This window comes from Odocoileus virginianus, chromosome 5 (genome assembly GCF_023699985.2).
Source record: "Odocoileus virginianus isolate 20LAN1187 ecotype Illinois chromosome 5, Ovbor_1.2, whole genome shotgun sequence".
NCBI classification, from domain to species: domain Eukaryota; kingdom Metazoa; phylum Chordata; class Mammalia; order Artiodactyla; family Cervidae; genus Odocoileus; species Odocoileus virginianus.
In genome coordinates, this window is record NC_069678.1 from 36,858,281 (window position 1) to 36,878,249 (window position 19,969).

The 19,969-nt window shown below is 33.5% G+C and overlaps 1 protein-coding gene across 3 annotated transcripts in view; it reads right to left on the reverse strand.

Annotated features, from left to right (window-relative positions):
• Nucleotides 1–412: 412 nt before the first annotated feature.
• Nucleotides 413–19,969, reverse strand: part of ZNF326 (zinc finger protein 326) — a 34,571-nt gene continuing 15,014 nt past the window's right edge. For all 3 annotated transcript variants that reach the window (XM_020907457.2, XM_020907463.2, XM_020907476.2), the window contains 7 exons: nt 19,481–19,679; nt 13,685–13,796; nt 11,750–11,897; nt 10,485–10,584; nt 6,643–6,773; nt 5,478–5,573; nt 413–1,590 (listed from right to left, as the gene is read on the reverse strand). In XM_020907457.2, the coding sequence (XP_020763116.1) occupies nt 1,252–1,590; nt 5,478–5,573; nt 6,643–6,773; nt 10,485–10,584; nt 11,750–11,897; nt 13,685–13,796; nt 19,481–19,679 (1,125 nt within the window). In that variant the 3' untranslated portion in view covers nt 413–1,251. The remainder of the gene's footprint in view (nt 1,591–5,477; nt 5,574–6,642; nt 6,774–10,484; nt 10,585–11,749; nt 11,898–13,684; nt 13,797–19,480; nt 19,680–19,969) is intronic.

Here is a 19,969-nt window from a genome sequence, read left to right on the forward strand (position 1 = left end):
CAGACAGTCATCTGAAGAGAGACAATCACTCTACCTTCCCCAGTGGCTCAGCGGTAAAGAATATGCCCGCAGTGCAGCAGACCCGGGTATGATCACCGGGTCTGGAAGATTCCCTGGAGGAGGGCATAGCAAACACTCCAGTATCCTGGCCTGGAGAATCCCATGGACTAAGGAGCTTGGTGGGCTACAGTCCATGGGGGTCACAAAAAGTCAGACATTACTGAATCGACTGAAGTGACTGAGCACATAATCTATCAATCTCATATTCTCTTTTGAGTATGAAGCATGTGAGCTATAAAAAGGAGAGACATATTCAAGAGAGAAATAATTCTTTTTTAAAAAGTGATCGTTTGCTTCTTGGTTCTTCAGCCAAAAGCAGGCATGACGAAAGAATTAACATCACTATGAAAAATTATTTGTATTCAAATGTATTTCCAAGAAGATTTCAAGGTCTGACACAGGTACAGAGAAAATGAGTGAATTAAAACAAGTATAAACAGGTCAGTTACAGGCTGATCTCTATTTCAAATATGTTTAAAAATATTTTAATCATACTTTAAAAAACGTGAAATAATTTTTTTCTTTAATTCAAGTCAATTTAATTATCTTAAAACACTCATATACCAAGATGAACTCATATATTAAGGCAAATTCCAATTTTATATAGTCATTTGATCAATTAATTCTGTTTCATTTTAAATGGCTAGTCCAGGGAGAGAAATTTTGTAAAAAAACATTTTATTGCTACAAAGGGAAACATGGTCACAAAAAGCCTTTAAGCGTATCTTAACGCAAATTACTATATTCAGTGTCCAATGCGGTAAAAAAATACACAGAGCACAAAATACTTGCCCAACTTATCTCTTCTAGGGTAAGTATTCAAAACATTAATGCACACTTGAATATATACTCCCAAGAGCAGCATTTAAGTTCAAATGATTAGAACAGACATACTAACAATACACATCTGTTATCCTCAACACCAATAAAGTAATAAAAATTAAGCTTAAAAATTATACAAACAATTTCTCAAAACTAAGTTAGGTAGCTATAAAAACTAAACTAAAATAGTCTTACCTTCATTTTAGTAAACAAATGCCAAACATTTAGAAATTATATAAAACAAATTGTTAATGCGTGGAATGCATGCAACATGGGTGTTAACTCTCGTATTTTAAACTACTGAAATTCTTACCCTTTTCCACATTGGGACAAAGATTTAAAGCTTCTTTTAAAACTAATACCTTATATTTAATTTTCTTCTGCTTGGTCAACAGAAAAGCTGACAGGCTCTTCCTTTGCTTCTTCTCCCTCCCCTTCCCCTACTCCCTCCCCCTCTCCCTCTCCTTCCCCCTCGGCCCCCACACCGCCCTCTCCTTCTGTGTCCCCTCCTTCCTCGGTGTCCCCCACTCCCTCCCCGCCTCCGCCTTCCCCCACTTCGCCCACTTCCTCCACCTCCCCCACTTCCTCCTCCTCTTCCTCCTCTTCCTCCTCTTCTTCCACGGGTTCATCAATCTTTTCCTCTTCCTCCTCATCGCCTTCTATTTGTTGATCTTGAGAATGATCTTGAATTTCAAAGGGATTCTCACCCTAAAAACATGAAAAAAAAGCTTTTAAAAGAGCGCAATTATTTTTTAATCAGTGAAACTTTTATTTGCTATATCATGAAAAATAAATACTATTTGAAACTTAACTTCAACTTATATTAAATCTATTTAGTATTTTTTGAGTATCTATTTCATACCAATGTGGGTATATATATTCCTGAAGTCAGTACTTTATACTCCATAAAACAAAGCAGATGAAGATTTATGTTCTACTTAATTGTATCAGTATTCAATGCACTACTGTTGCAAGTTCTCTTCAAAAAATTCAAATGAAAATCAGTATGCTTGAAAACTCAAATGAAAATCAGAAACAAATTAAGTATCATGCCTTAGTTTTACTTTAAAAAAGATAAATGTGTAATTCACTAAACATTCACAACTTTAGTATTTTACCTAAATAATTATGTATCTGGATTATGTCCAGATACACCTATCAGAAGGCTATATTAATAATATAAGAAATAAAGAGGCAATGAAGGTTATTAAAACAGGGAAGTATAAGACTGGTCCTACACTTTAAGATACACTAGGTAGGAAGATGCAGGGTGAGTGGCTGTAGCAAGAGAAAAAATATTAGTACTGCGCTACTCTAATAGCCCAGGAAACGAAAGGGTAAAAGTGACACCATTGGCAGAATGGGTAAATTAAGATGGGGAAAAGAAGCAGGTATATACTATATATAATTTGAATTTAAGATGTCTAAATGTTTAAAGGGCAACTATAAATTTGCAACTCAGAAGAGGAAAGACTTCAAAGTAAGATATTTAGATTTGTGAATTGCTTGCACAGAGTGAATAGTGAAACCAGGTCTTAAAAAGGATAGCCCAGGGCAGAGCTGAAGGAATGAGGAAAAAAAAAAAATGGCTGAGAATAAAGCCTACTGAAAAAGCCTGTACCTGGGGACAGAAGTTAGAAAAGGAATACTCAATGTAGAAACCTAGGATTATAGAATATCATCTAGCAAAACAGTTTCAAGAATGAATTAATAGATCAACAGTGTTATATGATGCAAATAGGTAACAGTAGAAAACAACCGAAAAAGTTCACCAACGCTGATAATAATTAAACCTGAGGAAAGGTACCTGAGGGATTTATTGTACTATCCCCTTAACTTCTGTATGCTTAAAATAACAAACAATAAAATGTTACAAATTTTTATTTGAAAATTAAGTCACTGGTAATCTTAGAAAGAACAGTTTCAAAAGTATAATGTAAATGGAAGTTGGATAGCTATGACTGCCCATAAATGCATCTTCACAATTCCCTCTTAAGCACTCAAATCACACTGGCCCAGACCCCATACTCTGAGATATCGATTTAATCAAGTACTGAAGCTCTTGCTCAAAGCACAAATGAAATAATTTCAGACCTAATCTTGAATCAAGTGTCCAGGAAAGAAGTTTGGTAATCTGCATATTTAAGAAGCATTTAGAGAGATCTTTATCAGAAAAGTTTGAGAAGCCCTAATTCAAAAGGTCTTATAAGGGGTCTGGGTAGCTTTTAATTGATTTTAGCTTCACAGGGGATTCTAATCATATACCTCCTATCAGGAAATACTAGATTAAAGAGTGAATAATATATAGGAAGTAAAGAGCACAATGCAGGGTAAGCTACCTTTTCAAGTATGATGGTAAGAGAAGAGATAAGAAGGGCTAAAGTCTAGGAAAAGTTCAGTCATTTTTAGTTTAAGAACTCATAAACATGTCTCTTTGGGAAGAAGTAGTAAGATAATAAATGGGGAAAAAATCAGATGAAAATAAGGAGATAAGTGATGAAACAAGAACAGAGATGAAGCAAAAAAGAGTATTTTCCTTCACATATAACAATGAGAAAAAAAATACATGATTCTAAAGTAGAAAGGAGAAAAGTTAGAGTTCACATCCAGTGGTCTTCAATCTCCCTAGAGCGAGAGAAGAGATAAGAATATGGTAAGTGAAGGGAGTAAGAGTAAAATCTGGATATGTGAAGAGTGAAAAGTTTGAAATGATCACTACAGGAAGCACATTACATTGATTGATAGCAACTAAAATTACTGTGAACTGCAGTGAAATCTGGCAAACATAGTACTGGCACAATTCCATGATATTTTTAGCAGGAAAGACAGTAAAGCTAACCATAAATGGCAGAGTTGAGAACTAGTAAGCAGTAGAAAAACTAAGAAAAGAGTTTTAGAATGGCAGCACTGCACTGCTGTAAGGGCTGACTGTGAGTGTCCAGGCCAGAGTGAAGGCAGAACAACATATATAAGTGGAGACCTGAGAGAAACTGATGAACTGATTATTTCACAGGACAAAGATTTTAAAAGGCATTTTGTCATTCTAAGCACTTAAAGATGGAAGTGTTTTAAAGCCATGACCAGAGCTGATTATGAGCAGAAGTTTTCTGTGGACTCTAGAACAGCAAGAAACAGAGCAGACAGGACTGCTGGACAAAAAAGCCAGACAAAGAGCATTTCCAAGTAATGAGACACCAATGCTTCTTGAATTTTAACATGCATATAAATCAGCTATGGCCTTTTTTTAAAATGAAGATTCTTATTCAATAGGCCTGGGTATGAATTAATATTCTGCATGTCTAAAGAGCTGCCAGGGTGATTTCAATGCTGCTGATCCTTGGATTGCATGGAGTAACAAGGTTCTAGAAGATTCTCAGTTAAGGTACTTTCTTCACAGTATGCACGTGAGGCAAGATATTCCAACATCTCCCATTCCATGAAGTGACTCTAAAGTGTAGCTTGAAAACCTTACACAGAAATTCTACTTTGTATTCTTTTCTCATTACAAATTACCTTCATACATCATTAGAAACAATTAACCTCTCAAGTTTGATACAGCAAGGATAATAAAAATCTAATCTTTCCTAATTTAGCTATGATGCTTATATCTTTTTGACACCATATCTCCAACAAAATATGATTTCAAATTAGGGCTGTATTCACCTTTTAAAAATGGTGTCAAGAGTGCGGTAAATAGTGCCAAATAGAATAATCAGAAAATAGGGCCTTCTAGAACAAGCAGAAAGAACTGAGATTTATTCAGCTTGGAAGTCATCTGGTTGAGGAATAATATGTAAAGAAGGATCACTGGAATAATATATGGTAAAAATCCTGAGAAGCAGTAGGCCAGGTATACCTACCTAATTGTTCAGCTCTGAGTTTCCTAACAGAAGCAAACCTCCTTTCTTCTGGTCTTGTTATGCTATGAGCAGGAGCTTTGTTTCTGAAGCAAAATATCTGAACTTCCTGCTTCCCCTCCAAGTGTTACCCAGGAATGGCTTATCCAATTGGTATGCTCAGAAGAAGAAATACCAATTGGATAGGTCATTCCTCTTTGGAATTCCCCTTCACTAGGAACACCCAAAAGAGGGGACAGAAGGGATTCACTTGGGCATCAAGACCCTCTTTTTTGTCTTCTAAGCAACAGAAAGGGTGCATTCTAGTCTGCTCTGTCATGGGGTCGACTAGGTGAATCCTACTGCTGTCCAGCTGAAGTGGTCACAGAAGCTAGAGAGAGGTAAGTGAAATACTAGGAGTGAAATACTAGAAAGTCCACAATAACTATCTAAGACATATCATCCAAGTCATGCTTTTTAAAAAAAATCAAGATAAAGCTGACATTTGGGTCTTCTATCAAGACTCTTGGGTATCTCTCAAATGACCCAGAGTTAGAAAGGGAAAGAGAAAGGAATGGTGTCTTGTTCCCTCCCCCAACAAATCCCAATAATTAGGAAAACAGACATTTTACCTGTATGTACGATATCAAGTAAAATTCTCCTAATTTTGTACTATATTAAATATCACAAAGAGTTACCATGCTATATTTAACTGTTACAACATTACAATTTAACCCAGTTTTTGCTCTAAAGTCTTACCTTAATAAAACGTTCGTATCGTGCTTTCACTATTGGATTATTTAAAATGCTTGTAGCAGTCAAGACACTCTCTCTTTTTATTTGTTCTTTATAAGCCTATGAAAAACAGAACACACTGAGACACTTGCAAACGATACCATGAAAAAATTTTCCTTAATTAAAATGACTGCATGCTCAAATTCTTAGAATTAAATACTAATTTCTGTCAAGTAAAGCAATAGAACAACAAAAGCTATTGTGATTATAATCCAAATGATCTATGAATTAAAACAATGAAGATTCAAAAAGCCAGTGAACTTCAACAAAAAACACCCAATCACTAAATGCTCTTTAAGTCTAGGTCTAATAAACAGTTGCTTTCTCTCCTATCTATTCTGAAGTTAACTTCCCCAGCCCCAGCTACTCCAACTATTAATTTTCATGCTATCAAACTTAAGTCTTTAATACTTGAATTTTTAAATTTGCTTTTCAAATAAATTTCTCACAAAATAAATATTTCTATTTGAAATAAATTTGACTAAATAAATAACTAACCAACACAGGAGCAAAATAACACTAATCAAGAAGAAAAGAGTAAGTTTCCTAGAATTTCTGAGTAAATTCTACTAAAAATGTAACAACAGAAAGTAACTGGCTTTTTATTTTTCCCAGTCATCAAAAAACAAGTCCTTCTTTTTTGTTTTAAAATACACAAACACACACTCATAACACAATTTTGCACCACCTTTAAAAAATGTTAACAATAAAAAAAGCACTTCAATAACAGCTATGATTTCGTGAATATATACTATGTGCCACATACTACTTTAGATGCCTTTTACATTTTAATTAAACTAATCCTTAACGGATCACACAAGATTTATCCATCCTCATTTTATAGATAAGGAAACTCAGACAAAGAAAAGTTTATTACTTGCTTAACATATGTATGTACTGAACCAGGATTCACAGAAGTCTTGCTCTGGAGCCCACAATACTACACTTAACCACTATACTACACTTAACCACTATACTACACTAACTCTCTAAGCATCTTTATAGTAAGTCACTCATGAGATTAATTGGATTGCACACAAGTAGGTAGGTGTGAAACAATAGCCCTTAAAAGGCAATAAGGGATTAAATAAATAATTCAATGACTTCATTAAGGTAGATTAAAACTGACCTGCTTTCCTTTGATATGATCAGGAGATTTTAAGTGCTGCTGAACTGAACTATGTAAAGCAGGGATATACACACTGCAGGCACTGCAGTGAACAGTCTCTACTTTCATCATGTGATCATCTGCAGTAACACCTACAAAAGAAATGCAACTATTAACAAGAAAAGCAATGATTCATATACTTCTGACAAATAAGTTTTCACTATTTCATTTCCATTATGATTTATATTCCTTCCAAAAAAACTGATCAGAGTATATAGGTTGAGTTCTTCTACCGAATCTTATAAATCTGCAAACATAGATTAAAAATGATATGGATAATTATTTGTTTTCATACTTTATTCAAGATTCCACATGGTATTTAGTTGCACTGAGCAGCTTCAGAATGCATGCAACAAAACCTGATAAATTCTCTCTTCGTTTTTGTTACAAATATTTTCCTTGTTATGGCTGCTTAGATATACACATCAATTAAAAGTGGACATTTCTAAATACATGAGGTTTTTAAAATATCTTTGATATTCTCTCATTTTGACATTAATTTCTCATTTAAATGCTTTCTTCTCTACAATCATCACCTGTGTTTTTTTCAGTCTGTGAACTTTATTGAGGCTTTCAATAGCTAAGTCAAAGATCTCTTGGTAAATGTCACATTGCACTTTAAAATATGTGGGTTAGTTTTCAAGTGTCTTTTGATATTGATTTCTAACATAACTCCACAGTGATTCTAACATAACTCCACAGTGATAGGAGAACAGACTAGGATTTCAATACCTTTAGACCATGACATTTTTACACCTTGTTTTATGTCCTTGGATATGTTTCAGTGTCTCCTGGTTTACAGTCTACGGGAACTTGAAAAGAATTTGTGTCCTGCTGTTATGTGAAAATTGCCTAAATCTTAATTACGTTGAATTGGTTCAGTGGGCTTTTCAAGTCTACTACATCATTCTAATTTTCTACCTACTCATTCTATTAATATTTGAGAGCTTGACATAGAAACACCAACCAAAAAATCTTAAAAAAAAATAATTGTAATATATAGTGAACTATGTATAATTTTGCTCTGTATTTTACAAGTCTCCTGTAAATGTGTATTATACTTTTATAATTTAAAAAATAAAGTTAAAAACTATATGGATAAAAGATTAAAATTACAAAGTATAATTACATTATATTTCCTACTCATCTCATACAATGATGTTCTGAGGCCTGTTAAGTTCAACCCCCAAAAATATAATATAAAAATGTTGATTCTGTAGTAAAATAAGAATTTTCAGGCTTATGAATGTGGGTGGGTAGAAACAGGAAAAATAAGTCAAATTGGATTCATAAAGGCCAAATATATATGTTAGATCTTAAAACGGTGATTGAGGGTTATTACAAGTGAAGGTTACTTTATATGTTTTTAAAACCTATTTTATTTATTGATTTCTACACAACTCAATAGAAAAAAAATAACAGCTTTGGCTCCCAGGCTTGTCACTGTATCTCTGGTTCCTTAGAACAGTGCCAGCCACATAACAGGACTTTAGTAAATATGTTAAATTAGTAAGTTACATGTATGTTCACAGGAATTTTCTTTAAATGCTGCATATGAAAAACTAACACACCAGTTTCCTTAGAATCATATCATTTTTAAAGAATCATGTATTTTTTTATGTTGAGAAAAACTGATTTGGCTCTTCCGCCGGCAATTGAATTTATCATGACATTTGATTAAGAAAACAATAGATAACATGCAGCTTCAACTAAATAAAAAGATCTGCATGATCTTTCACATTTCATTCCTGAAGTAATACTGTAAGGTACTATACGGTGATCGTCTGTATCTCCTGGTTCCAGGTCTGCAGATTCAACAAACCATGGACAGAAAATATTAAAAAAAAAAAAAAACACTTCTAAAAAGTTCCAAAAAATCAAAACTCCACCCTGACAATTATTTACATTAAGTATCATAAGTAATCTAGAGATGATATAAGAAATATGGCAGAAACAACACAACACTGTAATTACTCTCCAATCAAACGTAAATAAATTTAAAATAAAATTGAAGAAAATATCCAAAAAATTAAGTATATAAGATATGCATGGTTTATATGCAAATACTACACCCATTTTATATAAGGGACTTGAGCATCACAGATTTTGGTATCTGCAGGAAGATCCTAGAACCAGCCTCCATCAGACCCAGAGAGACAGCTGTCTATGCAAAGGAAAGATCTAAGAGAAAATGGCACTTTCTGGGAGCTACAAGTAACTCAATATGGCTGGGGCACAGACTAAAGAAGGAACAAAAGGAAAAAAAACAGGGCCAAGATCTTGAAGAGCTTTGTATGCCATGCCTAGGAATTTGAACTTCATTCTGTGGAGGATGCGGAAGCCACTTTATTACTTGAATTCTTCAAGTAATAAAATCATGTAGTAAAATAAGAGATAAGACTGAAAGAAAGGACACTAGTTAGAAAAATAGAATACATAAAGATTTTAACAAATTCAGTATTTAATAAAGACGTAAAGAAAACAGACTTAGTACATATTCAAAAGATAGAGTCTACAGAACAAAATACTACAGACATAGTAGTATGACTACATACATTTACATAAAGCAAATATAAGTACTAACATTAACTTCACAGTTCTGGCATTGATGGGGCCACTTTCCAAGATAAATGAAGAAGATACCTGTTAAGTTTTGTCTTGTTTTCTTCATGGGGTGGGGGATGTTCAAGGGAAGGATAAATTTTTTTAGTATGTTCAATTTGTGAGACTGCTAAAGAGAGATGTCAGTAGGCAGTTAGATGTAGGAGACTGAAGTTCAGAAGAGAGATCTGTGCTGAAGATATAGATCTGTAAGTAATCAACATATAGATGTTGATTTAAATCCTGTATATAAATTAATTCATCAGGAAGAAATATAAAGAGAGAAGTTAATGGGACTGACAGAATACTGAAAAATATCAACTTCTAAAAGCTTAGCAGAGAAAGAAAAGCACAAAGAGGAAAAACGACAAGGGAGTAAAGAGAGGCAGTGGGCACCACAGAAACCAAGGGAGGAAACAGATTCATAAATAACAGAGTTATCAGTGGGAAATGCTGCTGAATAAAACTGAAGTTGGTGTTGGTATCCTCCATCATAGCAGTTCCAGTACACTAATGATAGCAGAAACTTGTCCACTGTGGGTAAAGCAGTAAGTGAGAATGAAGAAACAGAAACCAGTGTGGACTATGCTTAGAGAAGTGAGGTTGTCTAAAAAGAAAAGCAGTTCTAGAGGAATTAGTGTCTATGTTTTTCTATTTTTTTTCTTTAGGTCTTTTTTAATTTGTTTGTTTGTTTAAGTAAGTGTATAGGCTTCAGAGACAGAATCAAAAGACAAAGAAAGATCGAAAAACAGAAGAGAAGAATTCACAATTTGAGCAGAAGTCTTTAAGGAGATGAGAAGGAATAGGAGAGATACATGACATATACAAGTACAGGCAGCCCTCTGTATCCATGGCTTCTCCATCTATACATAGTGGAAAACCAACAATGGGCCTTGAGTATCTGTATATTCTGATACCTCAAGCAGGTCCTGAAACCTCTCTCTCTCAGATACCTAGGGATGACTTTCAGTAGAGGCAAAGCTGATACTTCCTCTACGAAGGAAATGAAGCGAAAGACGTTAAGAGAAGGTAGTGATAAACTTGTAAGCATGAGAACAGGAATCAAAGAAGTTCATTTCTGATAACCCACTCAGGCCTACCATACATGACTACGTACTGTATCACTCTAACGGACATCATTTACACTGACATAGTTTATGGTATATAAAATATACATGCAAATTTCTAATTTGTTAACTTACCTTCCATAACATCCTTCTCTATTATTTTGACCGCCTCTGTTTGATTGTTTGTCTGTTGCTTACGAATAGATGTTTTCTTAAATTTATTTACCATACATTCCTAGAAAACAAAATAGAAAGAATCCAAAAAGTTTTTAGTGAGTGCGTAGTATAGGCCCAGCACCATGCTTGGCCTATGAAAAATAATATTATCTCTTATATAAGAACTGGTAAATGTTTTCAAGGAGCTTATAATCTAATTGAAAAGATTATAATGAAGTACCAGGAAACTACAAAAAGTATTTACTTTTCAAGATGTATTAATATTTTAGGCATATATATATAGAGAGAGATCAAAGACAGCTGGAATAGGCAAGAGATCTCAGAGCAAGTGAATACTTAAGTCCTAAATGACAGGAACCAGTTAAACAAAATTACAGAAAGAAATTTAATTAAGGTACACAATTCTCCAAGGATACAGAGGATATAGGATCTCTGTACTTCTAACCTTCTAACAATTCCATCTCTTTTGCCCAAATTAATTGCAAGTACAGTTAGCAGTCCAGCTCCAGCCCTGGCCCAAACTATCCTCCCCTTCTCCAAGTCACTTCTACTTACACTATCACTCAGGGCTCTTCTACTTAATAGTGTCACCTAAGTAAGTGTGTGTGTGTGTGTGTGTGTGTGCGTGTGTGATTTCCAATTACTGTTAGTTCACTAAAGGGAATGTCTGTGTCTTCAGTGTCTTCAGGTGCTGTGCCTGCATAGCACCTACTCTTAAGTATTCAAGAAAAACTATTGAACTGGTGACCACATTCTGATAAAGGACGCTAAACAAACATCAGGCTCTCTGGCTCTGAATTCAATTCAGACTTCCATTTATTGAAAGTCACTAAACTGCTCTGAGCATAATCTTTTAGGATAAAGACAAATTGGTATAAGGTTGAAATGAAATATGAAGAAAATTACCCAGCACACCACCAGGTACATAGAAGACTGTTAATAGACCGATAGCTGATTCAGTATCAATAAACAGCTGTTAAAGGAATTTCCCTGACACGGCTGTCAAAAACTTCAGTAAAAAATGTAAAATGTACTCTCAAATCACAAATCTACAGTCTATGAAAGAGGAATTCACATCTACTTCTAAGCTAATTTTAAGACAACATTTTTTAAGCAAACAGTAAATTAAATTCTTAGAAACATAAAACAGGAGAAATATGGGTAATGATGAAAATATAAGAAATTCAAATGTCTGATCAAGTGCCTCTCCAAAAATTACTTACATGCAAAAACTCCATAACTACTTTATCAAATTTGGTTTGTTTTTGAATATGATCTAATGTTTCCTGGTGTGAAGGACTTTCCAGATGAAGTTCAATATCTTTTTCTTCAAATGTTCGAAATTTACAAAATGAACATGTGAATGCCATTCTGTAAAGGGAAAAAAATTTTTTTCTTTAAATATTACCTTATTTACTTAGAAAGCATTCATAAGACTACACCAATGAAATCAATTTTACCAGCATAAATGATTTCCTCTCTTCCAAGTAATGGTTGATTTAAACTTAGCTCAAGTCAGAAAAAAAATAGCATTTAAGTACCTGTCTGAACAACACTGTCATCATACTAATTGGCATTTCTGGACCACACTGGAGCTACTGAGTATGAAAAACAGAATCAGTGGATCTATTTCATCTAACCCTAACTATCCACTTCAAGTCTAGATCAGAAAGTCAAAGCAAACTTCAAGCAGTATCAAGTTCCAAAGTGCCACTAATGTTACACTCTTCTATCTTCAAGCTTCCAAATCACTGAAGTAGAAACAAAGGTAGGTAGGACACCAGAAAACCATAATTCACTCTATTAGAACTCTTAGATGATCAAAAATCACTTCAGATGTCTAACAGGCCTGGACATAAGTACTCATTGAAAAGCTTAAGAGTCACTCCAGAATGAATTTAATTATTCTTACCTCATGTATCCCTGTTACTTCCTTTTCTTCAAATTATGACAATAGTCTCCTAATGGGTTTCTTTGAGTCTCCATTTTCCAACTAATTCCTTACAGCACTATTATATTTATTTTCCTGAGTAAGAGTATAGAATCTGAAATCTACTGCTGGGTTTATTTCTTAGCACACTTAAGTGACTTTAGGCAACTTAAATTCCCTGGGCCTTAGTTTTCTAATCTTAACAACGTGAGAACTCTCATAGACCATCCTCATATTTTGGTCTTCCAAGTGGTTGGGGATGTGGAGGCTGGGTAGAGGGGGTGATGATCCTAGAACCAATTCACTGTTAATATCAAGGGATGACTGTAAATATCAAAAAATCAAAATCATTCCTATATATCTTTGATCAATCCTTTTCATTTGACTCTCAGGAATTTTTTCACATCCCAATTAATTTATCTGCCTTTTCTAGCAAACATGTTTAGGTATTTTTTTGTTTTATTTGATGCTTAAACATAGTATTGTATTGATTCTAAGACATATTTTTCCTGATTCCATTTCTGAAATCAGTCTATTTATCATAAAATTAATGAAACATCACAATCTCTTTTAGCCAGATAGATTATTGCTTGTGCACATAGAAAAACCAGGAATTCTAGTTGTAAAGTCTATATAGAGTGATTGTCAGTGGCTTGAGTCTCAAGGACAATGATAAAGCTTTCTTTTAGACCTTGAGGAGCAAACAGTTATGGAAGAGGTGGACAGTAGCAAACTGAATATATCTGTCAATATCCTTGAGACAGGTATCAAACATAGGCTAACTCTACGTAACTGTAGAGTAACTGTAATACCAGGTTAAAATACCAACAATAGTTTTTTTTTAAATACAATCTTTTTTAAAATTTTATTTATAAAATCTTTTAAAAAATATAACATTGTATAAGTTTAAGATGTACAACATAATTATTTGATGTATGTATATATTATGAAATGATGAGCATGATAAGTTTAGTTAATGTTCAGCACCTCACTAGTTGTAATTTTTTTCTTGTGATGAGAACCTTGAAGATCTACTCTCTTAGCAATTTCAAATATATAATACAGTATTGTTAACAATAGTCATCATCTGTACAATATATCCCCAGAACTTATTTATCATATAATGGAAGTTTGTACCTTTTGGCCATCTTTACTCAATTTTCCCACCCTCAAATCCTGGAAACAGTTTCTTAATGAGTCCAATTTTCTGACTCTACTAAGCACAAACCTGTATCCATCTCCGTACTTCTCACTGTTTTTCTCTCTTCTGCGTCTTTGTTTCTCTCGCCGAGCTTCAATTCGCCGCTTTTCTTCTTCTTCATTTTTAGGATCAGTTTTTGCTAGAGGATCAGACAAAAGTTAAAACTAAGAATCACTTCTCCATTCTCCTTTTCCAGTCCCCATTCATAAACTACAGATAGATGATTTATTTGGTGGTCATTATCTAAACTGAACTCACCAGAAAAATCAGAGTTTGAGATTACTCAGTATTTCTGAAACTTCATTCACATGAATACCATCACCATAAATTTTGTCTATTTACTTCTCAACTATGTTTCCTATTTGCTACATTATTTTTCTCTAGATCCACTCATTTTTTCTTATCCTCATTTTAAGCAATAATATCCATATTACTTAAAATAATTTTGAATTATCACACCTTGGGAAACATTTGACAAATAACCCAACCTTAAGTGGAAAAACAATGAGCACTAGAAAGAGAGCCTTGGATGCAAAAACTCATTTATTATAAAGCTCTCTTAAAATTTCTTAAAATAAATAAACTAAAAGCAGGTTCTTCCTCTTTTTCTCAAAACATATCTTAATGTGAACACACAAAATGTACTATTTTAGCCATTTCAAAGTGTACAATTTAGTGACATTAAGTTTATCACAAGATCATGCAACCATCACCACTATTTAGCTCCAGAACTTTTTAATCACTCCAAAGAGAAGTCACTAAAGCACCTGGTAAAACTACTAATCTGCTTTCTGTCTCTACAGATTTTAATATCCTGGATATTGCATATAAAAGGATACAATATGTGGCCTTTTTTGTCTGGTTTCTTTTATTTAGCATAATGTTTTCAAAGCTCTTCCATGTGTTGACCATGTATCAGTACCTCCTTCCTTTTTAAAGCTCAATAATATTTCACTGTGCAAATACATCACATTGCCTTTTCATCCATTCATCTACTGATGAGCGTCTGGATTGTTTCAACCTTTTGACAACTGTGAATAATGCTGCTATGAACATTTGTATACAAGTTTTTGTTTGCATACTTCTTTTCAATTCTTTGAAGTACACATCTAGAAATGGAATTGTTGGTTCAAATGGTCATTCTACATATAATCATTAGAGGAACCATCAAACTGTTCCCTACAACAGCCACACCATTTTACATTCTCATAGTAATGTACAAGGGTTCTAATCTCCCCACATAGTCATCACTTGTTATTTTTTTTTTTTTTAAGACCATCAACTTCACATGTGATAGGAAGTGATATTTCATTGTATTAAAAAAAAAAGGTTCTTTCTTATAATATAGTTAATTTTAGACTTAATAAACTCATCTGCCCTCAAACTTTTCCTTTTATACACTGTTTATCCTTTTGGATTACCTTTGGCAAAATATCTAATACAAATCATGAACACCTGGGGATTCACGAACTTAACAATAAACAAATATTAAGTATCTGCTATGCATACAGCAGGATGTTTCAAAACCGTATAAAATCGATACCTTAAAATTCAATATCTAGATTATTTTTCATCATTTTATAAGAGGTTAAACATACATTCCTATTAACCATTTTCAATATCCTCTTTCAGTTTCCATTAAACCCTCACTCTATGGAAAAAATTGGTCGCATATGACCTTAAACTAGAAGCAATTTCATTTTCCTTTCACATGCTAAAGCTGACATACACTGTACCTCTATCCAAATGACTGAATATGATTCCTTTCCTACTGCATTTCAACAAATCATACAGTCTATATATTATAGCATAGCAAGATTTCTTATCCCTGAATACTCAGCGGTTATCATTCAGAATGCCCACCTCATGCCTGACAGTGAAAGCCTGATTTGACTACAGAATTTTGGTTTCATTCTTAAATACTACACTACTCTCAAGTTTTGTTAAAAAGAAAAAAAAAGTTAAGTCACTTTAATGACAAATAAGTATCTATATCAAACTTTGTATTATTTAACTAAACCTGCAAAAATCTATCCCAAGATCAACTGAATTGCCTATTCTAGTAATATTTAGAGTACACAATTCAGTAAATAACAATCCATCAAGTAACAGTATAAAACTTATTCCTACTAACACACACTGTAATCAGGTTTCTAGAATTTCAGAATATTGCTATTTTTTTACTAAAAAATATAGATGTCCAATGCAAAGCATGGCAGGAAAGTAAATTTAAAAATAGTACTTAAAGTGTTACTGAGTTTTAAATAATAATTCATAATTTTGAGGAAAAAATCCAATATTTGCAATTTCAAATGCCATATTTTTGATAAGATATAATGTTTGTAATGTAATTATTTTTAAAAAGTCATTTTAAATAAGGATAATATAATACAAAGTAATACAAAGTAATTTTCCATTACAATCACATGGAGCTTTACCTGAAGGGTCTCCAGAGTAAGAGTTGCCCTGAATAAATCCTGGCTTTGCCAGTTGTTTGACCCAGGCAGCAAATTTATGCTCTGTTCCTGTTTTTTCAGCTGCAGAGGCTCTGGTACCTGCACCTGAGCAGGCTGATGTGAGAATTGCATAAACAATGCCTGTTATGCCCTTTAACACACCGCTGCCTAGTGTGCAATAAGCATGCAGTTAAATGCTAGTTTACTAACAATTGGTACAATCCTTTTGTCAAGTTGGATACATCTATTCATCCTGAAGCGATTTAAATAGAAATGAAATTCAAAGAACAAAACAAATATACTGTCAGTATCCAAAAATATATAAAAAACCTGTTTTAAAGTAGGACTTATCTAGGCCTCCTTGCTTCTTCCCTTCCACCCTCTTTCTTAAATAATTATTTGAAGGCTATCATGACTTGTTTAGTACCTCCAACATCAAAGGAAGTAGTAAATTCATCTTAACAATTAATGTATCTTATTTTTTAAACTGGATGCAAAGATTTTTAAAAATTAGATCACAAAAATTTGAAATATTCATTCATTACGATGATCTTCACCTTGCCCAGTCCCAACAATAATAGGTAATTCAACATTAATTCTAAAGAGAGAAATTTTTAATCCCTTGTAATGTCACCTAATTTGGAAAGATAAAATACTTTTCAATCATCAAGGCAAATATAAAATAAATATAAAAAACAAAACATAATTCAGTGTACAGTTAAAAATAGGTATAGTATCTGTTGTATCATATTTGCTATAACGTTTTCACAAAGAATGCTGAAAAAGACATTTCCTTACCTTTTATTTATATATATTCTTGACAATCTATTTTGATCAAATGCACTTGATTTCATTTAGAAATATATTACAAAGTTAAATAAAATACAGTAACAGAGAATGTAACAATAATTCGGCTCAAATGTTTAAGATTTATTAAGACAAAAAAAAAAGATTTATTAAGACATAATTCTCATATCATATGATTCACTCTTTTGAAGTATGTAATCCAATGCTTTTCAGAACATTCACAGATATGTGCAAACATCACCTTAATCAACTCTAAAACATTTTCATCACCTCACAAAGAAATCTGGTATCCTGTTATTTATTACTCCCTATACACCCCCACAGCCCAAAGCAACCACTAGTCTACTTTCTAACCCTATAGATTTCTGTATTCTAGACTTTCAAATGAAAAGAATCATATATGTGGACTTTTGTGACTAGTTTCTTCCATTTCATTAACCTTTTCAAGGTTCATTAAAGTTGTACCGTGTAACAGTAGTTCATCTTAGGGCTGGAAAATATTCTACTGTATGGATGAACCACATTTTGTTTAAACATTCATCCACTGATGAGCATTTGGGTTGTTTATACCTCTGGCTACTATGAATAATGATGTTATGTGTATCTGTACATAAATTTTTGTGTAGACATGTTTTCATATTTCTTGATACATACCTAAGAGTGGAACTACTGGATCATATGGTAATTTGTTTAATCATTTGAGGAACTGTTTCAAAAGTGCCTGGACCATTTTACATTCCCACCAATGGTATATGAAGATTTCTCCACATCCTTGCTAAGGCCTGTTATTATCTTTTCGATTCTAGTCATTCAGATAAGTAAAAGTCATCAATCTCACAAGGTCTTGATTTTATTTCCCTGCTAACCAACTGTTGAGCACTTTTTCATGGGCTTATTGGCTATCTGTATATCTTTCGGGGGAAAAAATGTCTGTTCAGATGCTTTTTCAAATGGGCTATTTGTCTTTTTATTGAATTTAAAAATTCTATATATTCTAGATACAAGTCTCTTAGAGGTATAATTTGCAAATGTTCTCTCCTTCTCTGTGAGCTGTCTTTTCACTTTCTTAATGTGTCCTCTGAAGCACAAAAGCTTTTAATTTTGATAAAATCCAGTTTCACTGTTGTTTGTTCACTAAGTTGTGTCCAACTCTTTTGCAACTCTGGACTACTGCCCATCAGGCTCCTTTGTTCACGGAATTTCCCAGGCAAGAATACTGGAGTGGGCTGCATGGTTCTTCTCCAGAGGCTCTTCCTGACCCAGGGATCAAGCCTGCGTCTCCTGCACTGGCCGGCGGATGCTTCAGCTGAGCCACCAAGGAAGCCCAAGTCCAAGCTACCTGTTTTTCACTTGACTGCTCTCTCAGTGTCAGATGAATGTCTTGCCAAATCCAAAGTCATGAAGACTTACTCTTGTTGTCTTCCAAGAGTTTTATAGTTCTAGCCCTTGCATGTAGGTGCTGTATGCTAGTTTGTGCATGTGGCTATCCAATTGTTCCAGCAGTATTTGTTGCAAAGACTATTCTCTCCTCACTAAATAATTTTGACATCCTGACTAAAAAAAAAACATTTTACCATAGATTTATGAGTTTCTCTCTAGACTCTCAATTCTATTCCATTGATCTACATGTCTGTCCGTGTGCCGGTACCATTCTGTCTTGATTACTGTGGCTTTGTAGTTAAGTTTTGAAATCATGAAGCAGTAGTCTTTCTGTTCCCTTCTCTTTTTTTAGGATTGTTTGGCTATTGTAGGTTGCTTGCAATTCCCTATTAATTTTTGAATCAACTTGTCAATTTTTGCAAATAAGTCAGGTGACATTCTGACAGGGATTGGGCTGAATCAGTAGAGCAGTCTAGAGAGTATTACCATCTTAACATTAAGCCTTCTGATACGTGAACATTTATTTAGTATCCCATTTATTTAGAACTTATTTAATTTCTTTTAACAATGTTTTATAGTTTTCAAAGTTTTTTATTCTTTTGTTAAATTTATTCCTGAGTATTTAATTATTGATGCTACCATGAACTGTTTTCTTAATTTCACTTTCAGACTGGCTCTTAATTTTTAACAATGTAAAAATGGAAGTATGATTATCTCTAAGAATAATGTCCAGAAGACAAAAGGCAAATTAATTTTCTAGAATACATAGCTTTTCGTGGCACCAAGGATGATGAAAAATTTCTTGCCTTTGACCTCATGCAGGAGATTCTATGTAATGTAACATACCACTTCCTCAATAATTATCCAACAATAAATATAACACCCAAGAAAGGAATCCAAATCAAAATAATGTGTAAGATCTTTGTAAAAATATAGATGTTCTGGTTCCACCCTAAATCAAGATTAAGGGAAAACGGGTGAATTAGGGCATGTGAATTTATAAGTATCTTTAGGTAATTTTGATATCCATGACTGATTAGGGCAACTGCGGATCTAATTTCTACAACTGTAATTATTAAGAAATTTGTCTACATAAACATGAAAAAATTATTTAAATGCATGAGTTAAAAAAAATAATGTAAACTGCCTTGAAACACAGCAACTATGTTTTCCAACTTACTGGGTGATTTGCTGAGGCTCATCTTCTCCACAGGTTTTGCTAGCTTGGGTTTCTTGATAAAGGTTCCACCAGGCTTATTAAATGGTTGCATCATTTTTCTCTTTATTCCTCTTGCAGCAGCAACTGTCACATTGGTGGGTTTGTTTTGATAGTCAACAACAATTCCAGGTCTATGAATGCTTCCAAAATCACTCATATGCTGCAAATTTGTGAAATCAAGAAATATTAGCACAATATCCAAAGAAAAAGTATGAATTCATATATAAATTACATTTTATCTATCTAGAATTTTTCACCTGAAAATTCCTCAGAATGTAACTAAATTTTACAAGTCCACTCTAAATACACTGAAAAACTCTGTAAATTATTACATGAACTCAAATCCAGTGAATCAGTATTTTTATTTCCAGAAGAACAAGTATGGCTATTTCCTATTGTTTGAGTCTTCTGATTCAGAATTACTTGAGATCATGAACAACGTTATGTGCC